The following is an 18,338-nucleotide window of genomic DNA, read 5'->3' on the forward strand; positions in this document are numbered from 1 at the left end:
CATAATTAATAGTAAGTCTCCGTGTCCTTATTTGTCCTTACAGCAATCTTCAACCTTAACCCTTTGAGTGCTGGGATTACAGACATGAGCCACCATATCTGTCTCCTTTTAGGGATTCTTTCCTTGTGTTAGGCGTTATGGATTGTGTTTGTTTTTTCTTGAGTTGGTGACTAGTCATGATTCTGTCAAAGAGAACCTTAGAGCAGTATTAAAAGTATGGCATATTTACTAATAGTAAATGCCTGCTTTGCAGTAACATCAAAACATAGCACATTCACCATTAGTGAATGTACACTCTGATCCTTTTTGATTCCTTAACTCCATCTATCCCTAGCCTATTAAAGACCCAACATTCCAGTTAATGATGGAGGAAGGTGAGGTAAAGTGAAGAACCTCATAGCCTTTCTTATCTCAAGTTTCTAAAGAAGGTTCAGGCTTAGACTTGAGGACAAAACCAGCAGTTTTTCACTGGGGAGAGTTGCCAAGAAAGGTCTGTCTGAAAAGTGACTTTTGATTCCAGATCAGAATGAAAAGTTTCATTCGACCAACGTGACACAAGACATGTAGGTTACTGAAAGAGATTCCTGCTAAAATATTTACTTATCTTTATCTTTGCTGTCTGACTCATCTAACCAGGATGTTCGGAATTGTCTCACAGGTGCTGGCCCAGGTGGTGCTATTCATGTGCATGAACACAGCTGGGATCTTCATCAGTTACCTGTCAGACCGCGCCCAGCGCCAGGCCTTCCTGGAGACACGGAGGTGTGTGGAGGCCAGGCTCCGCCTGGAGACAGAGAACCAAAGACAGGTACCAAATGCAAGATTGTGCCTCAGATGTCACCAAGACAGGCTTTCTATTCTATCCCAGGAATCTGTCTTCCTTCCAAACACATCCTGCTTTGCAAGCGTTCTCTTCAAGTCTCAGCCATGGGATCCCAGTGTCTAAAATACTCATATTAGACTTTGAGTCAAAGTAGGTTGTTCTTATCCTCCACATTAATTGATTCCTACAATAAATAAATAAGCTTACTAAATACTGCCCTAATACCTGTAACTGGCATGACTATTTGAGACGAAGGCCATCATTCTTAGAAATCACCAGCACCCTCATATCGACCTTCTTCCTTAAAACTATAAATTATTATTTCAGATAATTTTTCACTACTTGGAATTTAAACTATAAACTCATAGCCATGCAGTGGTGGCTTACGCCTTCAATCCCAGCACTTGGGGGAGGGGGACAGAGACAGGCAGATCTCTGTGAGTTCAAGGCCATCCTGGTCTGCAACTCTGGTTCTAGGACACCCAGGGCAACATAGAAAAACCCTATCTCAACAAACAAACAAACAAAAACTATAAACTCATAGAAGACCCTGATATTTGTAAAATTGTTCATACTTCACCCAGGTTTTCGAGAGGGATGTTACACAGAATAAAGTCAGTGAACCTGAAGCCAGACTCAGACCAAAGACATTTAGATGGGGTTAGAAGATTGCAGAAATAAGTTTCTGTTCAGAAAAAAAGTTGAAATAAAGAAGAATCTTAGACATACTGATTGGGAATATTTATGGAACTGAAAAAAAAATAGCTTGTAGCAAATAATATGTTTTTCTAGGATGAGATATGCTTTCAAAAGATGAAGATTTGCTCCTGTTACAGCTATTCAGATGTGAAAACTGCATACATTCTATTGCTTTTGAAAGCAATTGTTAGAGGAAAATATTGAGAGTATACTGAAAACCAGCTCTAGAACCAACATACAGGCTCCTAAATACACATGTTACTGGGAGTTGTATGCATAGAGGACATATTAGCTGTACCAGAGTGGGCTCTTCTTCTTCTTCTTCTTCTTCTTCTTCTTCTTCTTCTTCTTCTTCTTCTTCTTCTTCTTCTTCTTCTTCCCCTCCTCCTCCTCCTCCTCCTCCTCCTCCTCCTCCTTCTTCTTCTTCTTCTTCTTCTTCTTCTTCTTCCAGATATGTATACACTGTAAAAAACACATCCTAAGTCTTCACTTAATGGGTTGAGACATTACACTGTAGCTGTGAGGGGAAACAGAAGATTCTGCATTTTTTAGGCATGACTTTGGTAAAATCATGAAGAAGTCAAGGAACCCAGGTGTGTGCTACAATGGATGTGGCAGACAAGTTGGGTCCAACCATCCAGGCCAATACTCCCAGTGCAGAAGACACCACTGATCCTATAGATTCTGCATCAGTGTTAGGAAATTCAGAAAAGGAAACTTCTAAGTTAATACCTAAAACAATCGCAAAACCTCCTTAATAGCTGTACTATAGGTTCTCTGGATAGCTCTAAGGATCAGTTACAGAAATTATTTCCCAAAAGGAAAGCACTTTGCACAATAGAGATCTCCAAGAGTGTGTATTATGTTCCTGTGTAAAGCAGAACTGTTGCCAGATTAACATGTCACTCTTTCTATGGGACATGTGCCAACTAAATAAAACAAAACAAAACAAAAAACAAAAAAAAACCTCACCATGTTAATAATTTATTCAGCTGTTCAGTTGGTCTATCACAACAAGAACCGTGTTGAGGTTCCAGCATGAGTCATTCAGCATGCTCTTTGTAATGTTTATGAAATACTGGAGACAATCACAGTTATGCCTTCATATCCTTAAGGTTTTGTCTTTTCCAGTTCTTCAGTTTCAAGTGTCTTATTATCACTATAATACAGCTATCTAACTTGCTACAGAGATTCTTCTACTGCCACTCCTAATCATAATTAACTTTTTAATTTGTGTGTGTGTGTGTGTGTGTGTGTGTGTGTGTGTGTGTGTGAATATATATGTGTGTAGGGGGGAAGATGTTCTTATCTCTGTGTGTACATGGAGAATAGAAGAAGGATGTCAGGTGTCCTCCTCTATTACTCTCCAATTACACCTTTTGAGGCATAGTCTTTCTCTGAACCTAGGACTTGAAATTTTCTTGACTACTCTGGAAACCATCAAGTCCCAGAGATCAACCTGTCTCTGATCCTCAGAGTTTTTCTAGCTTCTTAGATGAGGGCCAGAATCCAAACTCTAGTCTTAATGACTATGTAGCAAAATCTCTTTCAACTGCCAATCCATCTTTCTAGCTCCTTAGCTTATATTTTTATTTGATAGAAGGAAGAATAAATGTGTCAAGATGACAATGCAAACTGTCCAAATGCAAACAGTCCAAAGACCAGTAGAGTTTGTGCCGCAGTCTATTGCTTCCTAGTGGAGCTGCCTACACTAAGTTCTCATCTTTAGGATATGCATGAATTCATCAGTAGTATCTCTTCAGCGTTGTATTTGCATCACAATACAAAATTCTTCTTGGTTTCATGGACAAGAGGCAAGAAAAACTATCACTTAGTATTTTTTTTAAGAATTAAACAAAATATTCCATAATCTTATAGACCCATGCTCACAGATATGATCAAATATTCTTTGCATGTTGCTACCCCCTTCTCCTAGTATCTAAGATAACTGGCACTGTATCATTCAATGCCAAAGCGACTTCTCACTGACATTTGGTCTCTGCTGCAAGTTTCCATTATCCCTGGGAACATCCTTTGTGGTAGAGGGGCAAAGGAGTTCAGCAGAAAACACACAGGCTTTTGAATGAGAATGTCCTGGATTTGAAAACTTTCTCTGGTTACTATTTTAGTGAGCTGAGTATAATCTGAATCTTCTTTTCTTCATCCACAGCAAGGATATAATAATATCCTGCCTGAAAAGCCTCCTTAACAATTTGAAATATTATGTGCAATGCCTTTGCAAGTCACTGAAGAGTTTCCATTAGTGTTATTTTGTATAATTATTTATGTGACTCAGCCAATTCAGCTCAGTCCCAAGAGGACTCATTTGGGAAAACATTATGAATTGGCCTGTCTCATTTGAAATAAGGTAGAGCTATTTAGCTGGAGGTTAGGGAGAATGGAGGCTCACCTTAAGTACACGGCAGCTAGACCTCACCATCATTACACTTCTTCTGTATTTTTCAAAATATTATGTGTCACTGACAAATAGATCCTCATTTACCTCTTAGAGCTAATTATAATACTCTAATGGTTCATAATTCTCTACGATGCAAAGGAAGTACCAGAAGAGCCTAAATAACAGATGGCAAATGCTATCTGGATAATATCGCAAAGGATCCTAACAGTATTTTTTGCAACTAAAAGTCAAAGCTGAAGAAGCCAGGTTGAACATAAATGATTCCATTTTGTAGGGCTTTTCAAGTATTGGCTTTATCTTGTGGTATGACCCAAAGGGAGTATCTAGCTGACTTATTTGCTCCAATCACAAGCAGACTTATTTGTTGTGGATGGGTTATAAGGGGGAGGGTTCAGCTGAGCATTAGGAACATAATAGCAGCCAGCCATCAGCCCCTGGACTTACAGTTTATTGGATAAGGAAGGAGACAGACATCTCCAAATATACTTGTAGCAATAGTGGTTGGGTCACAGATAAACTACAAGCATCCAAAGAGCTCTCTAAAAAGAAACACTGTCCAAAATGACCCAGGAATGAGATTCAACACAATGAGGTACCTTACCCTGGTCAAACACACACAAAATACCTTGAAAGAGAACACAGTTTGTAGGTGTAACCTATAAATGTTCTCATGATTCTTCATTCACCTTGTCATCTTTATAGTCACTTATCCATAGTGTAGAGGGTCAAGTAAGACTTCTTTGTCACCCTGACAGGGACTCGAGAATGCTAGATCTTCAGTTACTTAAGTTACTGAGGATATTAATAGATAATCTCTTGAGTGTTTGGTGCTAGGTTTTTGTCTGATTTCCTCCAGGAAATTGTGTACTTCTTTGGTGGAACACTGCTGCTTTCCATTCACTGAAAATACAAGCCCAGAAAAATGGCATTTTAATAGACATGCTAATGCAGAAGGGCCAAATTTCTTGGGGTCCTACACTTAGACAAAGAACTATAGGTAACTAATGACTGCTGGGAGGAGGAGAATTATCCTCTCCTAGGAATGAACTCCTTATTGGTTACTTAATATCAAGTGGACAGTCCTGAAACCACATACACAGAAACACAACAACCAAAATAAAACAGATTCAGCAGATGGTATTAATATATTTGTGCATCCATATTGTCTTAGTTAGGGTTTCTATTGCTGTGATGAAACACCATGACCAAAAGCAAGTTGGGGAGGAAAGAGTTTATTTGGCTTACACTTCCACATTGTAGTCCATCACTAAAGAAAGCCAAGACAGGAACTCAAGCAGGCCAGGAACCTGGAGGCAGGAGCTGATTCAGAGAACATGGAGAGGTGCTGTTTATGGGCTTGCTTCCCTGGCTTGCTCAACCTGCTTTCTTATAGAACCCAGGACCACCAGCTCAGGGATGGAACCACCCACAAAGGGCTAGGCCCTCCCCTATCAGTCACTAATTAAGAAACTGCCTTTCAGCCAGATCTTATGGAAACGTTTTCTCAAGTGAAGTCATTGCAGTGACTCCAGCTTGTGTCAAGTTAACATGAAACTAGTCACCACATATATATGTACACATGTGATATTTATATATAGCATATGCATGTGTTATATATGTATATAACGATAAGTAATGAGTTTGAGATTGGGAGGACCTGGAGGGTTTGGAAAGAGGGTATGTGGGACAAGCTGAAGAGAGGGAATAAACGAGAAAATTAATTAATTCTATTTTAATTAAAAATATAATTAAAAGAGAAAAGAAATTAGAAAGTATGCTTATCCTGGAATGCAGAGAACTTGATAAAAGTAGTTACACATAGATGCCTTATATTTATTTTATATGTAAATGATAATGGAAACTATACAGTATGCAGAAAGATAAATAAAATACTTTATTTCCAAATAAAGTGATTTCTGAAATGACAAAAAAAATGAAAAAAAACAAAAAAAAATGAAAAAAACAATCTCCTGAGTGTTAACTATGAACTGGTCATTTCTCAACATGCTTTATACACAGAATGCACAAAATTATTACAGAGCTCTGTCATAGCGTGCTACATTGTATCTCAATCATACCTATTATTTATTAGGGAAAACTATGAGACCCTGAAATAGGTTTCATGGCTCATTCTTTTATATATACCATGAAGAAGTGCCCTAAAACCGTTGTGGAATATGACTATAAATATGAAATGATCTCAATATTTAATGGTAATTACTAATTGTTTTTCCAAATAAAACTTTTCAAACATGAAAAGTTTTGCTTGATGATTTCCATCCCATAATAAGATGCCTGAAGTCCTGAGAAGTAGGTTTTATCATTGGAGAGCCTGAAATATCATGCACATTTCTGGAGGTCAAACACTAGATTTTAAACAAGCTTCTTGAATGTGACAAGTTTACAATATCTCATTTCCTCTCTCAGAGCAAATGGCAGAACATCAGGCAGAAACTATTGAGAGGTCTCAAATGCTAACAGCTGTAATTTATATAATAGGCAGCTAAAGTTGAAAAGATACTGGTCCCCCTTCTGTTGGAAAGACAAAACTTTGTCATCTTTTCCCACTTCCTCCTGTTCCTTTTACCTTCTCCATCTTCTTCCTCCTCCTCCTTCTCCTCTTTCTTTTTTAAAATTCTTACCATAAATCATAAGTATCATGGCATATCCTGATCTCCTGATCTCTTGGTCTCCAGTTTTTCTTCTTTAATCTCTACTTGAACCCAGAATCCTACCCTGGTTCAGAGCTAGTGAAGAGTAGATGTTAAGAAAAAGCTTTTTAGTGTCTAGAATATTTAAGTTCTGATCCCACTTATGACTATGAGAATTCAGGCAATCTTCTCCCATTTGGAAACCTTGGCATTGTATATGATGAACATGCAGATGAACTCAGTTATTATTCCCTCCTCTGAGGGAGGGATATCTTAGCCCAAGGCAAACTAAATGTTCTATGAATATTAGAGAGGACTCTATGGTGATAATGACATTGTTGTCACATCGCTATAGGACGACCCTCCAGTGACCATCTTCAATCTGTTATCTGCAAGATATTGAGTTAACCACATACATAGCCCTTTCCGCGCCTTTTGGGTTTGGTCCCATCTTCTCTTCCAAGGTTCTTTCTCAGCCATTTCCTTCTCATACTGCCCCAAATACCCATGAGCAAGGAAGCTTGCCCTCCCTCCTCAACCCTCTCTCTCTCCCTCGAGACAAGATCTCAAGTGCCCCAGGCAGGCCTGGAACTCTTGATGTAGACAAACATATTTAATGAGCATCCTGTAACCACCTCCAAAATGCTGTGATTACAGGAATGCACCCATACATGCAGTTTAGATAGTGCTAGGGATTGGGCTCAAGGATTTGTAAATGCTAGAAAAGAACTCTCCCAAATTAACTATATCTCCAGCTCTGGTGTGTAGTTCTTTCAGCCTCCAAAGCCCACCTCCCTTGTAATACATGTCTATTCTTCTGTACTGAAATCCTTGCCTCCATGAGACTTGTTCTTACCTCCTAAGTAGGGCTGCAAAACTTTTCTCATAACCCTATGATGCTGTGAATGTTAACTCCCTTACAAACTGCATCATACTTTATGGCAATAACTCACTGTTCTAGTTACTTTTACTTTGCTGCAATAAAACCTCAAGAGAAGCAGCTTAGAGAATGTCTGTCTTAGGCAATGTTCTATTGCTACGAAGAGACAACATGACATATATATATTTCCTTATAAAGGAAAACATTTAATTGGGGCTGGCTTACAGTTTCTGAGGTTTAGTCCTCTATCATCATGGTGGGAAGCATGGCAGCATGCAGGCAGACTTGGTGCTGGAGAGGTAGCTGAGTGTTCTACATCTGGATCAGCAAGCAGCGGGGGGGGGGGGAGAGCAGTTTGAGCATTTGAAACCCAAAGTCTACTCTAGTGTCACACTTCCTCCAACAAGGCCACATCTACTCAAACAAGGCCACATGTCTTAATCCTTTCAAATAATTTCACTCCATATGATCCTATAAGAGACCATGTTTATTCAAACCACCACAGAGAAGTAAAGATCTTATAGTTCCAGAGGGAGAGAGTCCATCATGGTAGGGAAGACAAGGTGGCAGGAGCAAGAAACTGGCTGATCACATTCTATCTACACTCAGGAAGCAGAGAGATAGCACGAACAGGAAGTGGGGCAAAGACATAAATTCTCAAAACCCAAACCCAGTGTTGTAGTTCCTCCAGCAAGGCTTCCTCTCCTAAAGGAACAGTAATCTTTCCAAACAGCACCACTTACTAGGGACCATGTGTTCAAATGTCTGAGCCTATAGGGGGAACATTTCTTATTACTCCATCTATATATCTCTTGTTTCATGACCAATACAGATTAGTGTAAAAGCAGTTTCTATATCTCATTCATCTGATATTGTGACACTTAACTAGCATTTTTTATTAATATTCATTCAACTAGATAATATTGAACTTGAACTTTGACTCTCTTCTTGCTCTTCTACGGGTGTGGATTATAAAAAAAGGTCCTGTGTAAAAGAAAGGAAACCTGTGCCAATCATAAATAATCATTCCCCACTGAAGCTAGCAATTGGGTAAGAAGCATTCTTATCCAATTTAGGAAAAGCTGGGACAGACTGAATCACATCTTTAACAGACCAGCTAGGGGAATTTTCCATCTGAAAGTTACATCTTGGAACATCTCTCTTTGGGGAGTTAGATTCTAATTATTGTAGTTTTCGTAATCCATTTCTCCTCCCAAATGATCCAAATGACCCATATTTATTTTAAATATTAAAATGAATTAATTGTTTTCCTTTCAGCTTTGAGAATTGCATAAACCTCTTTATGGTAATCATGGCATTTCGAGGTGTCTCAGAAGCTCCAGGGGCACTGGAATAAAGTTTCTGATGATACCATATGTCACAGCAGCAGGAGATTATTTTTAAATGCAGCAGCTGTTTTTACTGTATTAAAACAGCTCTGTTTGCCTTTACCATCTTTGTTAGACAATAGTGGTGTGAACTAGAGGTTTGGACAATAGACTGAATAACAAAGTTGGGTTCCTCACTGAGTTCTGAGTAGCTTAGTTTGATCCAAGTTTCTGCCTCATAGCACCTAGGATATTTTTAAAGGTACAGATACTAGGTAAATAATAAGAAAGAATTAAGGCTGGCCTAAAAGTGGAAGAGTCTCAAAATATTTATTTCTTCTCCAGGTATAGAGATATTATTATAGTATAAAATCCACTTGATCTTCCTGCTATCCAGTCATTTTTCTGCTGTTCTCAATCCCTTACAATCCCTTCCTTAAACCACCCATCAAGTTCAATCTCATCTGTTAGCATAGCTCATATTCTTTATTCTCATTCACTGTTTCCTGCATATTCTCCACCTTTACTACACTTGCTATTTATGATCTTCTTCTTACCTGGTGTGACTTTCTTTTCACCCCTAGCCTCATACATTCTTGAATGCTCAGGTCAACTGTTATCCCTCTACAAAGACTCCCTCTGAACCCAGCTTTGTGACCTTCATCAAAGTTATATTTGTACATCTCCTTATGGGTTTAATTTCTTTCTACAGTCTTCTGGATCCCTCCTTATATTTTTCTATGGGATGGATTTATTGAAATGGAACAGTTTCAAAAGAGGGAAAAGACAAACCAAGAAAAACAAGAGTCAATAGACATGTAGTGGCCTCTACTAATTGTTTCCCAAATATTGTTTCATCTATTAATAGATGAATGAGTAGACTTGTGACATGCTTTCCTTTTGTAGTGTAGTTACTCAAGTCCTTATCCTCCAAAAACAAGAGCCCAGTCTAACTTTGACCATTAAGAATGTCAGTCTGGCCGGCGGTGGTGGCGCACGCCTTTAATCTCAGCACTCAGGAGGAAGAGCCAGGTGGATTTCTGTGAGTTCAAGGCCAGCCTGGTCTACAGAGCAAGATCCAGGACTAGGCCCTCTAGATACAGGAGACAGTTGTTTATCTTGAACTGTTTGGGGGGGCCCCCAGGCAGGGGGATCAGGATCTGTCCCTGGTGCATGGGCGGGCTTTTTGGAGCCCAGTGCCTAAAGTGTGACACCTTGCACAGCCTTGGTATAGGGGGGAGGGTATTGGACCTGCCTCAGCTGAGTGTGTCAGGCTCTGCTGACTCCCCATGGGAGACCTTGACTTGGGATGGAGGGTGGGTTGTGGGGGAAGACTGGGGGGTGGAAAGAGGGAAGAGGAGAGATCTGTGGTTGGTATGTAAACCAAATAGAAAATTTCTTAATAATAATTTTTAAAAAGAAGTTTAAAAAAAAAAAGAATGTCAGTCAAAAGTGCAGGCCTCCCATGTAGATCAGCTAGCCATGGTAATCAAGTTTCAGCAACATTAGGCACCTCTTCTCCTACTGAGACTGGACAAGGCAACCTAGTAGGAGGAAAGGGTCTCAAATGTAGGTAACAAAGTCAGAGACAGCCTCTGATGCCACTATTAGGAGTCCTACAAAAAGACCAAAATACATACTGTCACATATGTGCAGAGGACCTAGGTCAGTCCCATGCAAGCTCTCCAGTTGAAGGTTCAGTGCCTTTTTCTGAAGAGAAAGGAGAAGGAGTAGATTGGGAGGGAAGAGGGGAGGTTGAGGGAAGGGACCAGGAGGAGAAGAAGGAGGGGAAATTGTGACTGGACTGGGAAAAATTAACTAATCAATTCACTAATAAAAATAAATAAAAAAAAGTCGGTCAACTTTTGTTCTGTTGGTCCCCCTTCAGATTCTATATTCCTTTACAGAAATGGCATCAACATGCTGCCAGAAACATATTCATGACCATCCTACTCTAGCAACAATCTGCTCTGCATAGTTAAATTTTGTTCATCATCTCCATTGTTTGTACATTTTCAGAGACAAAAGTAAAAGGTTATTTCAATCACCATACTTTCCCCAATATGTTGCATTCTGCAATTTCTTGTGATGGAAGAAATAGTTGAAATCTATGCTATCTAAACGCCACCAACCATTTATGAGTATTGACAGCACATGAAACTGAGGGGGAAAGTGTGTGTGTGTGTGTGTGTGTGTGTGTGTGTAGGCACAAGGTCAATGCTGGATGTCTTCCCCAATCACTTTCTGCCTTTATTTTATTTATTTGTTTGTTTATTTTGTGACAGTGTCTCTCACTGAACCAAAGCTCACTGATTTGGTGAGGCTAGCTGGCCAATGAACTTCAGAAATCTGCCTCATGGTCAGCTTTTTTACGTGATCCCAACTCAATCCTCATGTTTGCATGACACTTTACCAACTGAGCCATCTTGTCAACCCCTGCCAAAATTCCATCCCTTCTCTTAGATCCCCCTTCAGAACTTTCATAATATTAACTCATGTATTGTTACTATCCAGTTAGATTAGTGCATCATAAAACACATACTGTGGGTCAAGCACTCAGTTAGGTCCAGAAATTTGTTTTAAAAAGATGATGTTTTCAATAGAATTTTTAGAGTAAACTGGAGTTCTGTAAGATTGACACTTTCCAACATTAGAATTATATGTAGCATATCTTACATCTCCACTCTTAAATGGCAAGCTCCTTGATTCACAAAGAGCTTTGTATTTCTCCACCACAGCAACTGTGAATATGTGAGTACTAGAGGGAGAAAGAATTAAGGGCCCAGAATCAGAAAATCAAGAACCAGAAAATCTAGAGAGTTCCCTTTCTTTTATACCTCCTTTATTCTCTCCTTCTTTCCAAATAAGTTTCTCTGCTATTCATGTCCCATTGTGGGAAAAGACAGTGCCTCAATTTATATCCACTTCAATCTAAAGAGTCTAAAATGAAAACAATGTTCTTCAGTCAATCTGAAAGCCTTGGAACTGAAATATAATTGGCCAGACTTAGGATAAGTAACTACCACACGGTTTTCTGGGAGAACAAATCACACACAGAATTGTGGCCACTGAGAACATTTCCTGATTGTAGGGTGGGCAATGTTATTATGGGTCTTCAACATTCTACTAATGACAAGGGACTATGTTACTGTTCCTGCTGAAATATGAGCAAACATCTATTTACCATAAATAGCATATCAACAACAGAACAAAGAAATGATTCCATATAAGTCTAACTTGGAGTAACGAGTTTATTGGGGTTACTCACAGGGCATGAGTGATTCAAAAGCAGTTGCATCACCTCTATGTAGGGGATAACTCATGAAAGCTGTGTTCCTGGAGTTCAATGCACAAGCAACATGCAGTCTGCTTCACTAGGGATTTTTTTCTTTACTGTTTTACAACCTTGGGGAGCGATCTTGTGGATCTGGTTAAGTTTTATGAGTTTCTTGAGTCTTGCAAGTTTTATTGTCTTTCTGAGTCCTAGGAGTCTCCTTCCCCCTCCAGGAGGGGATGTTTCAATTTGAAAGAAATGGTTTCACCATACCAGGTCAGCACCATGGTTCCTTCTAGCTGCCAGGAAAGCGCTGAGCCATGAGCAAAGGCTTTGAGTTAATGGTTATTGATCATTATAGCTGTTTTGCTCTAGAGAACAGTCTTTACTCCATGTGATTGAGCAGTCCTCCACTCCTCATTCCATCTTTGCAGTCTTTCCATGCATCATTCATATACGGGCGTGGAGGTGAAGTAGAAGAAAAGACAAACATGGATTTGAATCTAGCTTTAAGTCCTTTTCTAGGTGGCCCTGAATTTAACATCTAATTTCTGAGAACCTTCATCTGTCAAAGATTAGACTCCATACATCTTAAGGTTGTAGCCAGAAAATCAAACTACCTATAAAAGTACAGGGTCCACTGGTTGACTTAGTAGGGCATCAAAGGTGTTAGTTGAGGATGATGGTTGAGTCTTGGACCATTTGTGCCACATCCTGAGTTAACAGCAGTAGATACTCCGAGTCTAATAGTACAGTTTTCCTTTCTTGTGATTTGTGTTCCTATTCAGATTTCATCCTTGAGCAATATTTGCTTTAAATACTCCTCCTTATTCAAAGAGAGGCCACCACCCTGTGCTCATTTGCATACAATTAACATTTTCAGAGACATTCCAGAAAGAAGAAATCAATCACCATGACAGCGCACCACACCTTTGATTCAGCCTTGAGGTGTAGGGGAGCCATATGGGGATATTTTATCTCATGAATCTAAACAGAGCTGGTACTGGATGCAACTGTAGTCATATTTTCAAAGCAGTAGTAAAATAGAGAAGAAGAAAAAAAATACATATATTTTAAATGTCCCAGGGCTAACACAGCCTAGTTAACTGGATTTGAGTGTTGGTCCATTGGCTGGACTTCTACACCCTTCATCTTTTATAAGGCACACTCAAGATAGATTGGTCATCAAGAAAGGGAAGCAATCTAAGAATAGTTTCATAGAAATTTTGGTACAAAATCTTCTAGACTCTTGTTCCTTAATATTTTGCCTATGCCTCATTTGAAGGAAATGTTATCAGAATAGTTTCTTTGGAAGAGGTTTGGTTTGGTTTTGTTTTTAGCTCTCCACAGAATATGACCCATTTTTTCCTTAGAAACAAAGCTTATTTCTTTTCACACTCCTTTTTTGTTGGTAACATCATACTTAGCTATATCTGAGCATAGTGGTAGTGAATACAATGGTATAAACAGGTTCAGAAACAATAATTCCTGCTTCATGGTAAAGAGAGGACTTGGCTAATAGAGCAGATATGAGAGGTGGACTGAAAAAGACCAGAAATCTATGAGCATTGAGCACACTGAAATCCTCCCTCAGAAGAGCATACCAGTGAATCAGTGCAGTGGGTGGCTACCCTAATGCAATATGTCATTTAATTCTGTGAATTATTTATGAAAGCCCCCAAATTACAAGTTGATCTTTAAACAAAAATAGAAATTATTCTTGATTAGTGGTTGGAATCTCTAAAGTTGAGTCGGAGACTAAGTGAAGACTCTGCTTCTAGACAAGAAGCTTGGCATAAGGTGAAATGACCATTTCATTTACTCCAGATCACTGAGCTCTCCTTCCCTAGACCGTGTGTTTCTTGACTTAGCAAAGGGCAGCTTTTCAGTGCTATCCCCATGTCATTATAATCGGAGCCACTGGTCAATTTATCTCCATTTACCTAACTCTCCTCCTTTTCCTATGTCTCTTCCAGATCTGTGAAACAATCCCTTAACTCTCTGCCAAACTGAATCTTCTAAAATAGAAACCGTCCTAGTTCATACCTATATGACTTATATATTTGGTTAAGGGATTGTCTGTCCTCAAATCTGTTTCCATTTAAACCTCAGCAGATGATCTTATAAGGTCAGGTCTTTTCAGATGTCCTCAAGTGAAGATGAATTCATACTGTAGCAGAGTGGACCCTCCTTTGACTGGTGCCCTTATCTCAGGAAGGACAAATAGATAGAAACCCAAAAGCAAAAGGGGGACTTCAACAAGGAAAGGACCATGTAAAGACAAAAGCAGTGTTGGGAGAAAGGCGCCTACAGGGATAGCTGGCAGCCAGAGGAAGCCAGTGACATCAGCCTGCTCCCAAGGAGACCCCTCCCCGTAAAGGTAGGGTTTGAATAGAATCTTTCCCCTTTGAATTGTATGGTAAAATTTAATCTATATTATAAGATACTAAGAAGCAAAATATTAACTATGACCTTTAAAGTAAGGTTAAGGCTTTGTCCTCATTGATAGATTATTCATTTCATGCCATTACTACAAAATTTATTAGTAGATTATCTCAACAATGTTTCTGCTACTAAAGCAGCTTGGCTAAGTCTCTTGCCCACACTCATTCTTTTGCCATATGACAGTCTGTTGCCCTTTGGATTCTTTTTATTATTATTATTATTATTTTTTATTTTTAGGTTTTAGTTTTTTGTTTTTTAAATTATATTGTTTATTTTGCCTCCCTACTGCAGTTTCCCCTCCCCCCTCTCCTCCCATTTCTGCCCCTCACCTCCCCTCTGCCCACCCCCTAGTTCACTCCCCCTCTGTTTCTGTTCAGAAAGGGGCAGGCCTCTCATGATAAACATGGCATATTAAGTTGCCGCAGGACTAAGCACCTCCCCTTGTATTAAGGCTGGGCAAGGCAACCCAGTATGAGGAATAGGGTCCCAAAAGCCAGCCAAACCATTATGGACATCCCCTGTTCCCACTATGAGAAATCTCAAAAGAAGACCAAGCTACACAACTGTCACATAGATGTAGAGGGCCTAGTTCAGTCCCTTGCAGGCTCCCTGGTTGTTGGTTCAGACTCTGTGAGCTCCTGTAATCCCAGCTTAGTTGATTCTGTGGGTTTTCTTGTGATGTCCTTGACCCCTCTGGCTCCTATAGTCCTTCCTTCCTCTCTTCAGCAGGATTCCCCGAGATCTGCTTAATGTTTGGCTGCAGGTCTCTGCATCTGTTTCCATCAGTTGCTGGATGAAGCCTCTCTGATGATAACTGGGTTAGGCACCAATCTAGCCACAGGAGATGCACCCCCTTGGGACTCTTGACCTTAGACCTTAGTGTTTATTCTCTGAATTATATGTACCATACATCTCCACCATTTAGTGGCAAGCTCCTTGATCTATGCAGTACTATGCATTTTTCCTCTTGTAATACCTACCCTGGTATTTAATCATTTTGTTACTCTATTGATGAGTACAATGATAGTTGAGTTAAAGACTATCTCCCACAGAGCTTCTTCTCCAAATATGTGAATATCTTTGGTGAGTACAGAAGATTCATTTCCCTTCCCTTTCACCAAATGGATGCCTGATTTTTCAAAAGCCTGCATAGCCAGCAGAGGGTGTTCTTACAGGTCTCTCCACTTCATCAATTCATCTTCCTTCCTTTCTGTTGTCTAACAGAGTTTGCAGTTCAGCTCAACAGAAGCCACATCTATCGCACACTGTTAACATGTAAATATTTTGTCTTGATTCCCCAATACCTCAAAGTATTTTAATTATTGCATATATGATTTTGTAAAACTTTGTAATATGCAAGAGACCTAATGCTGATTTCTGGCCTCATGTCATTAATACATTCTTGCAGTCATCGTTGTCCATTAGCCAACTAGACTTTAAGCAAGAAGGCAGCATGAGGATGATCTGCTGCCTGCCCCATGTGCAACAACAATGCCTGCCACAAACTCCTTCATCGATACACTAAATTCAAGAAGCAACAGTTTGTCAGATACATGCCTGAGTAGTAGATAATACTGCATAAGAGATTATAGAGTAACAGGAAAAGATCATGAGAGTCCCAAGTGATCCATTATATATAAGAAAAGAATGTTTTCTAAATTCCATTTCACAGAGTCCACAGATGTGTGTAGTCACTTGAGATCACCAATTACTCTGTCTAGGGACAATCACCTAACCTCTCTTTGCCTGGATCCCCATATCCAGGAAACAGTGACAATAAACACATCTGCCTCACCAGTCCTGGAGATCTAATGAGATGGTTACGTACAGAGCCTGACACATAGTAAGTGCCTTGTTTAGATCCATCTTGGGAGTGTTGAGCTCAGTGGTTTGGTTTGGTTTGAATTAGATTGGTTTGGAGTTGAATTTCGGAGGCAGAGTCTTACTCTATAGCCTAAACTGACTTGGATCTCTGTCATCCAGGCTGGTCTTGAACTCATGATGATACTGTTACTTCTTCAGCTTCCTGAGTGCTATGAGTACAGATGTGAGCCACTACACCCAGTTTACATATTTTCTTGAAACAAGAAAACATGTTCCACAGAAAACAAAGTCATCAGCCTGTCATACACTGAGTTGATTTTAAGTAAGCATAAAGAGATACAAATTGAGGTGTTCACCATGCAGAAAGATAGAAAGCTCAAAGAAAATTAGATTGTATCTTAGGCTATGGAGGTTAATTCATGCTTGTGGCCTGGAACAATAGGAAAAAAAACTAATGAATGAGTGAGTATTGCATGCAATGTCTGGGTAAGCTTGATTGAGAATGATATTTCATGGTTTTCATGTGTAAATTAGAAAGGTGTTTTTATAATTGTTCTACTTCTGAGCGGAAAATTGGGCCCAAGTTGATAGTTAAACATCGAAGAGGAAAAGTGATGATTCAGCTCATTAACCAGTTGGTTTTCACATCCAGGTGCTCTAAATCCCAACCCTTGGGAGGGAGAGGCAGGCAGATCTCTGTGAGTTTGAAGATGTCCTGGTCTACATAGCTAGTTCAGGACAGACAAGGCTATGTAAAGAGACCCTGTTTCAAAAAGTAAACAGAAAAAGGAGGTGGAAGGGAAAAAGGAGAGGTCAGATTGAAAGGAGGGAGCTGCTGACATCAAGAGTTTACCATAGGAGCACTTCCTCGGGACATTTGTGAAGGGAAAGCTGGAAAGAGGCTGACCTCTGCTGCCCCTGCAGTACTCCTTTGCAGCTCTGGCCTTGGCAGTTTAGAGACAGTAAAGCAAATGTGCAGTCCAGCAGCTTGTTTGACTAGATGGACTGGCTATAAATAACTTCTGCCTGACCTTCTTTCTTAACCTAGGACATGGACTTAGTACTCTCTACTTCACTGACTTGTGCTGGCAATAAAATGGGACAATAAATAGAAAGATAATTTTAAATGTAAATGCACTGCAGACATTATTTTAAAAATCATTGCTAACAACAATTATTGTTGTTTTGTGTTATGTTTAACAATGCTATGTAATCTCCTAATGGTGAATGGTGCAACCAAAAGACTGCATATTTGAATCTTAACTATTCTTTCAACCTCTAAATTAGGTACTCCAAATGCTACTAAAATATGACATTCTTGAATTAATGTGAAAAATTCAACTCAATATAAAGTTATATCCTTTTTAATTTTAGTGAATGGGTATATAAGATTTCTATCAATGAATATAAATATACTATAATTATAAAATTGAATTGGAAATTAAGAATTTACTCTTATCAAGGATGGTGTTGAGAAAGCCTCCTGAAATCTGTACCACAGCATAGTTCCAGGCAGGTAGCTATGGAAACAACTACATATTACTATTTGAAATAGGCGAGACTTTTTCACATCTGACTACACACAGCCATACGTTAGGTGGTTTTCTAATGTAATGCAGCTTCTAACACTAACAAAATGAAATACAGTTTGTCTTCTCAGAGGTGGGCTCTCATGAAGGTAATGAAGGTCAGGCTGGAGGGCCCCTCACTGGAAAAGTTCCTTTGAGGCCTCAGAAAGGCTGCTGGAAGTTAGTAACTACTGTTTTCAGTTTTTTAATGTTATTTTATTTTATAATTTAATTTAATTTTACATATCAGGCACAGATTCCCTTGTTCTCTCCCCTCCCACCCCCCCACCCCCATTTTCCCATTCCTGCATCTCCTCCAACTTACTGAAGTCTCAGGAGCCACCCAGCCTGGAATGAGCTATTGCTTCCATAGAGTAGATGGCATCCTCTTTCCCAATACACCTTCAGTACCAAAGCCTTCACTCTG

At 39.4% G+C, this 18,338-nt stretch overlaps 1 protein-coding gene across 1 annotated transcript in view; it reads left to right on the top strand.

Annotated features, from left to right (window-relative positions):
• Positions 1-637: 637 nt before the first annotated feature.
• The window catches only part of Adcy8 (adenylate cyclase 8), a 166,312-nt gene continuing 148,611 nt past the window's right edge, over positions 638-18,338 (top strand). The window contains exon 1 of the mRNA XM_059247017.1: positions 638-808. Coding sequence (XP_059103000.1) covers positions 638-808 — 171 coding nt within the window. The remainder of the gene's footprint in view (positions 809-18,338) is intronic.

The sequence above is a fragment of the Peromyscus eremicus genome, chromosome 20 (assembly GCF_949786415.1).
Source record: "Peromyscus eremicus chromosome 20, PerEre_H2_v1, whole genome shotgun sequence".
Classification (NCBI taxonomy): Eukaryota; Metazoa; Chordata; class Mammalia; order Rodentia; family Cricetidae; genus Peromyscus; species Peromyscus eremicus.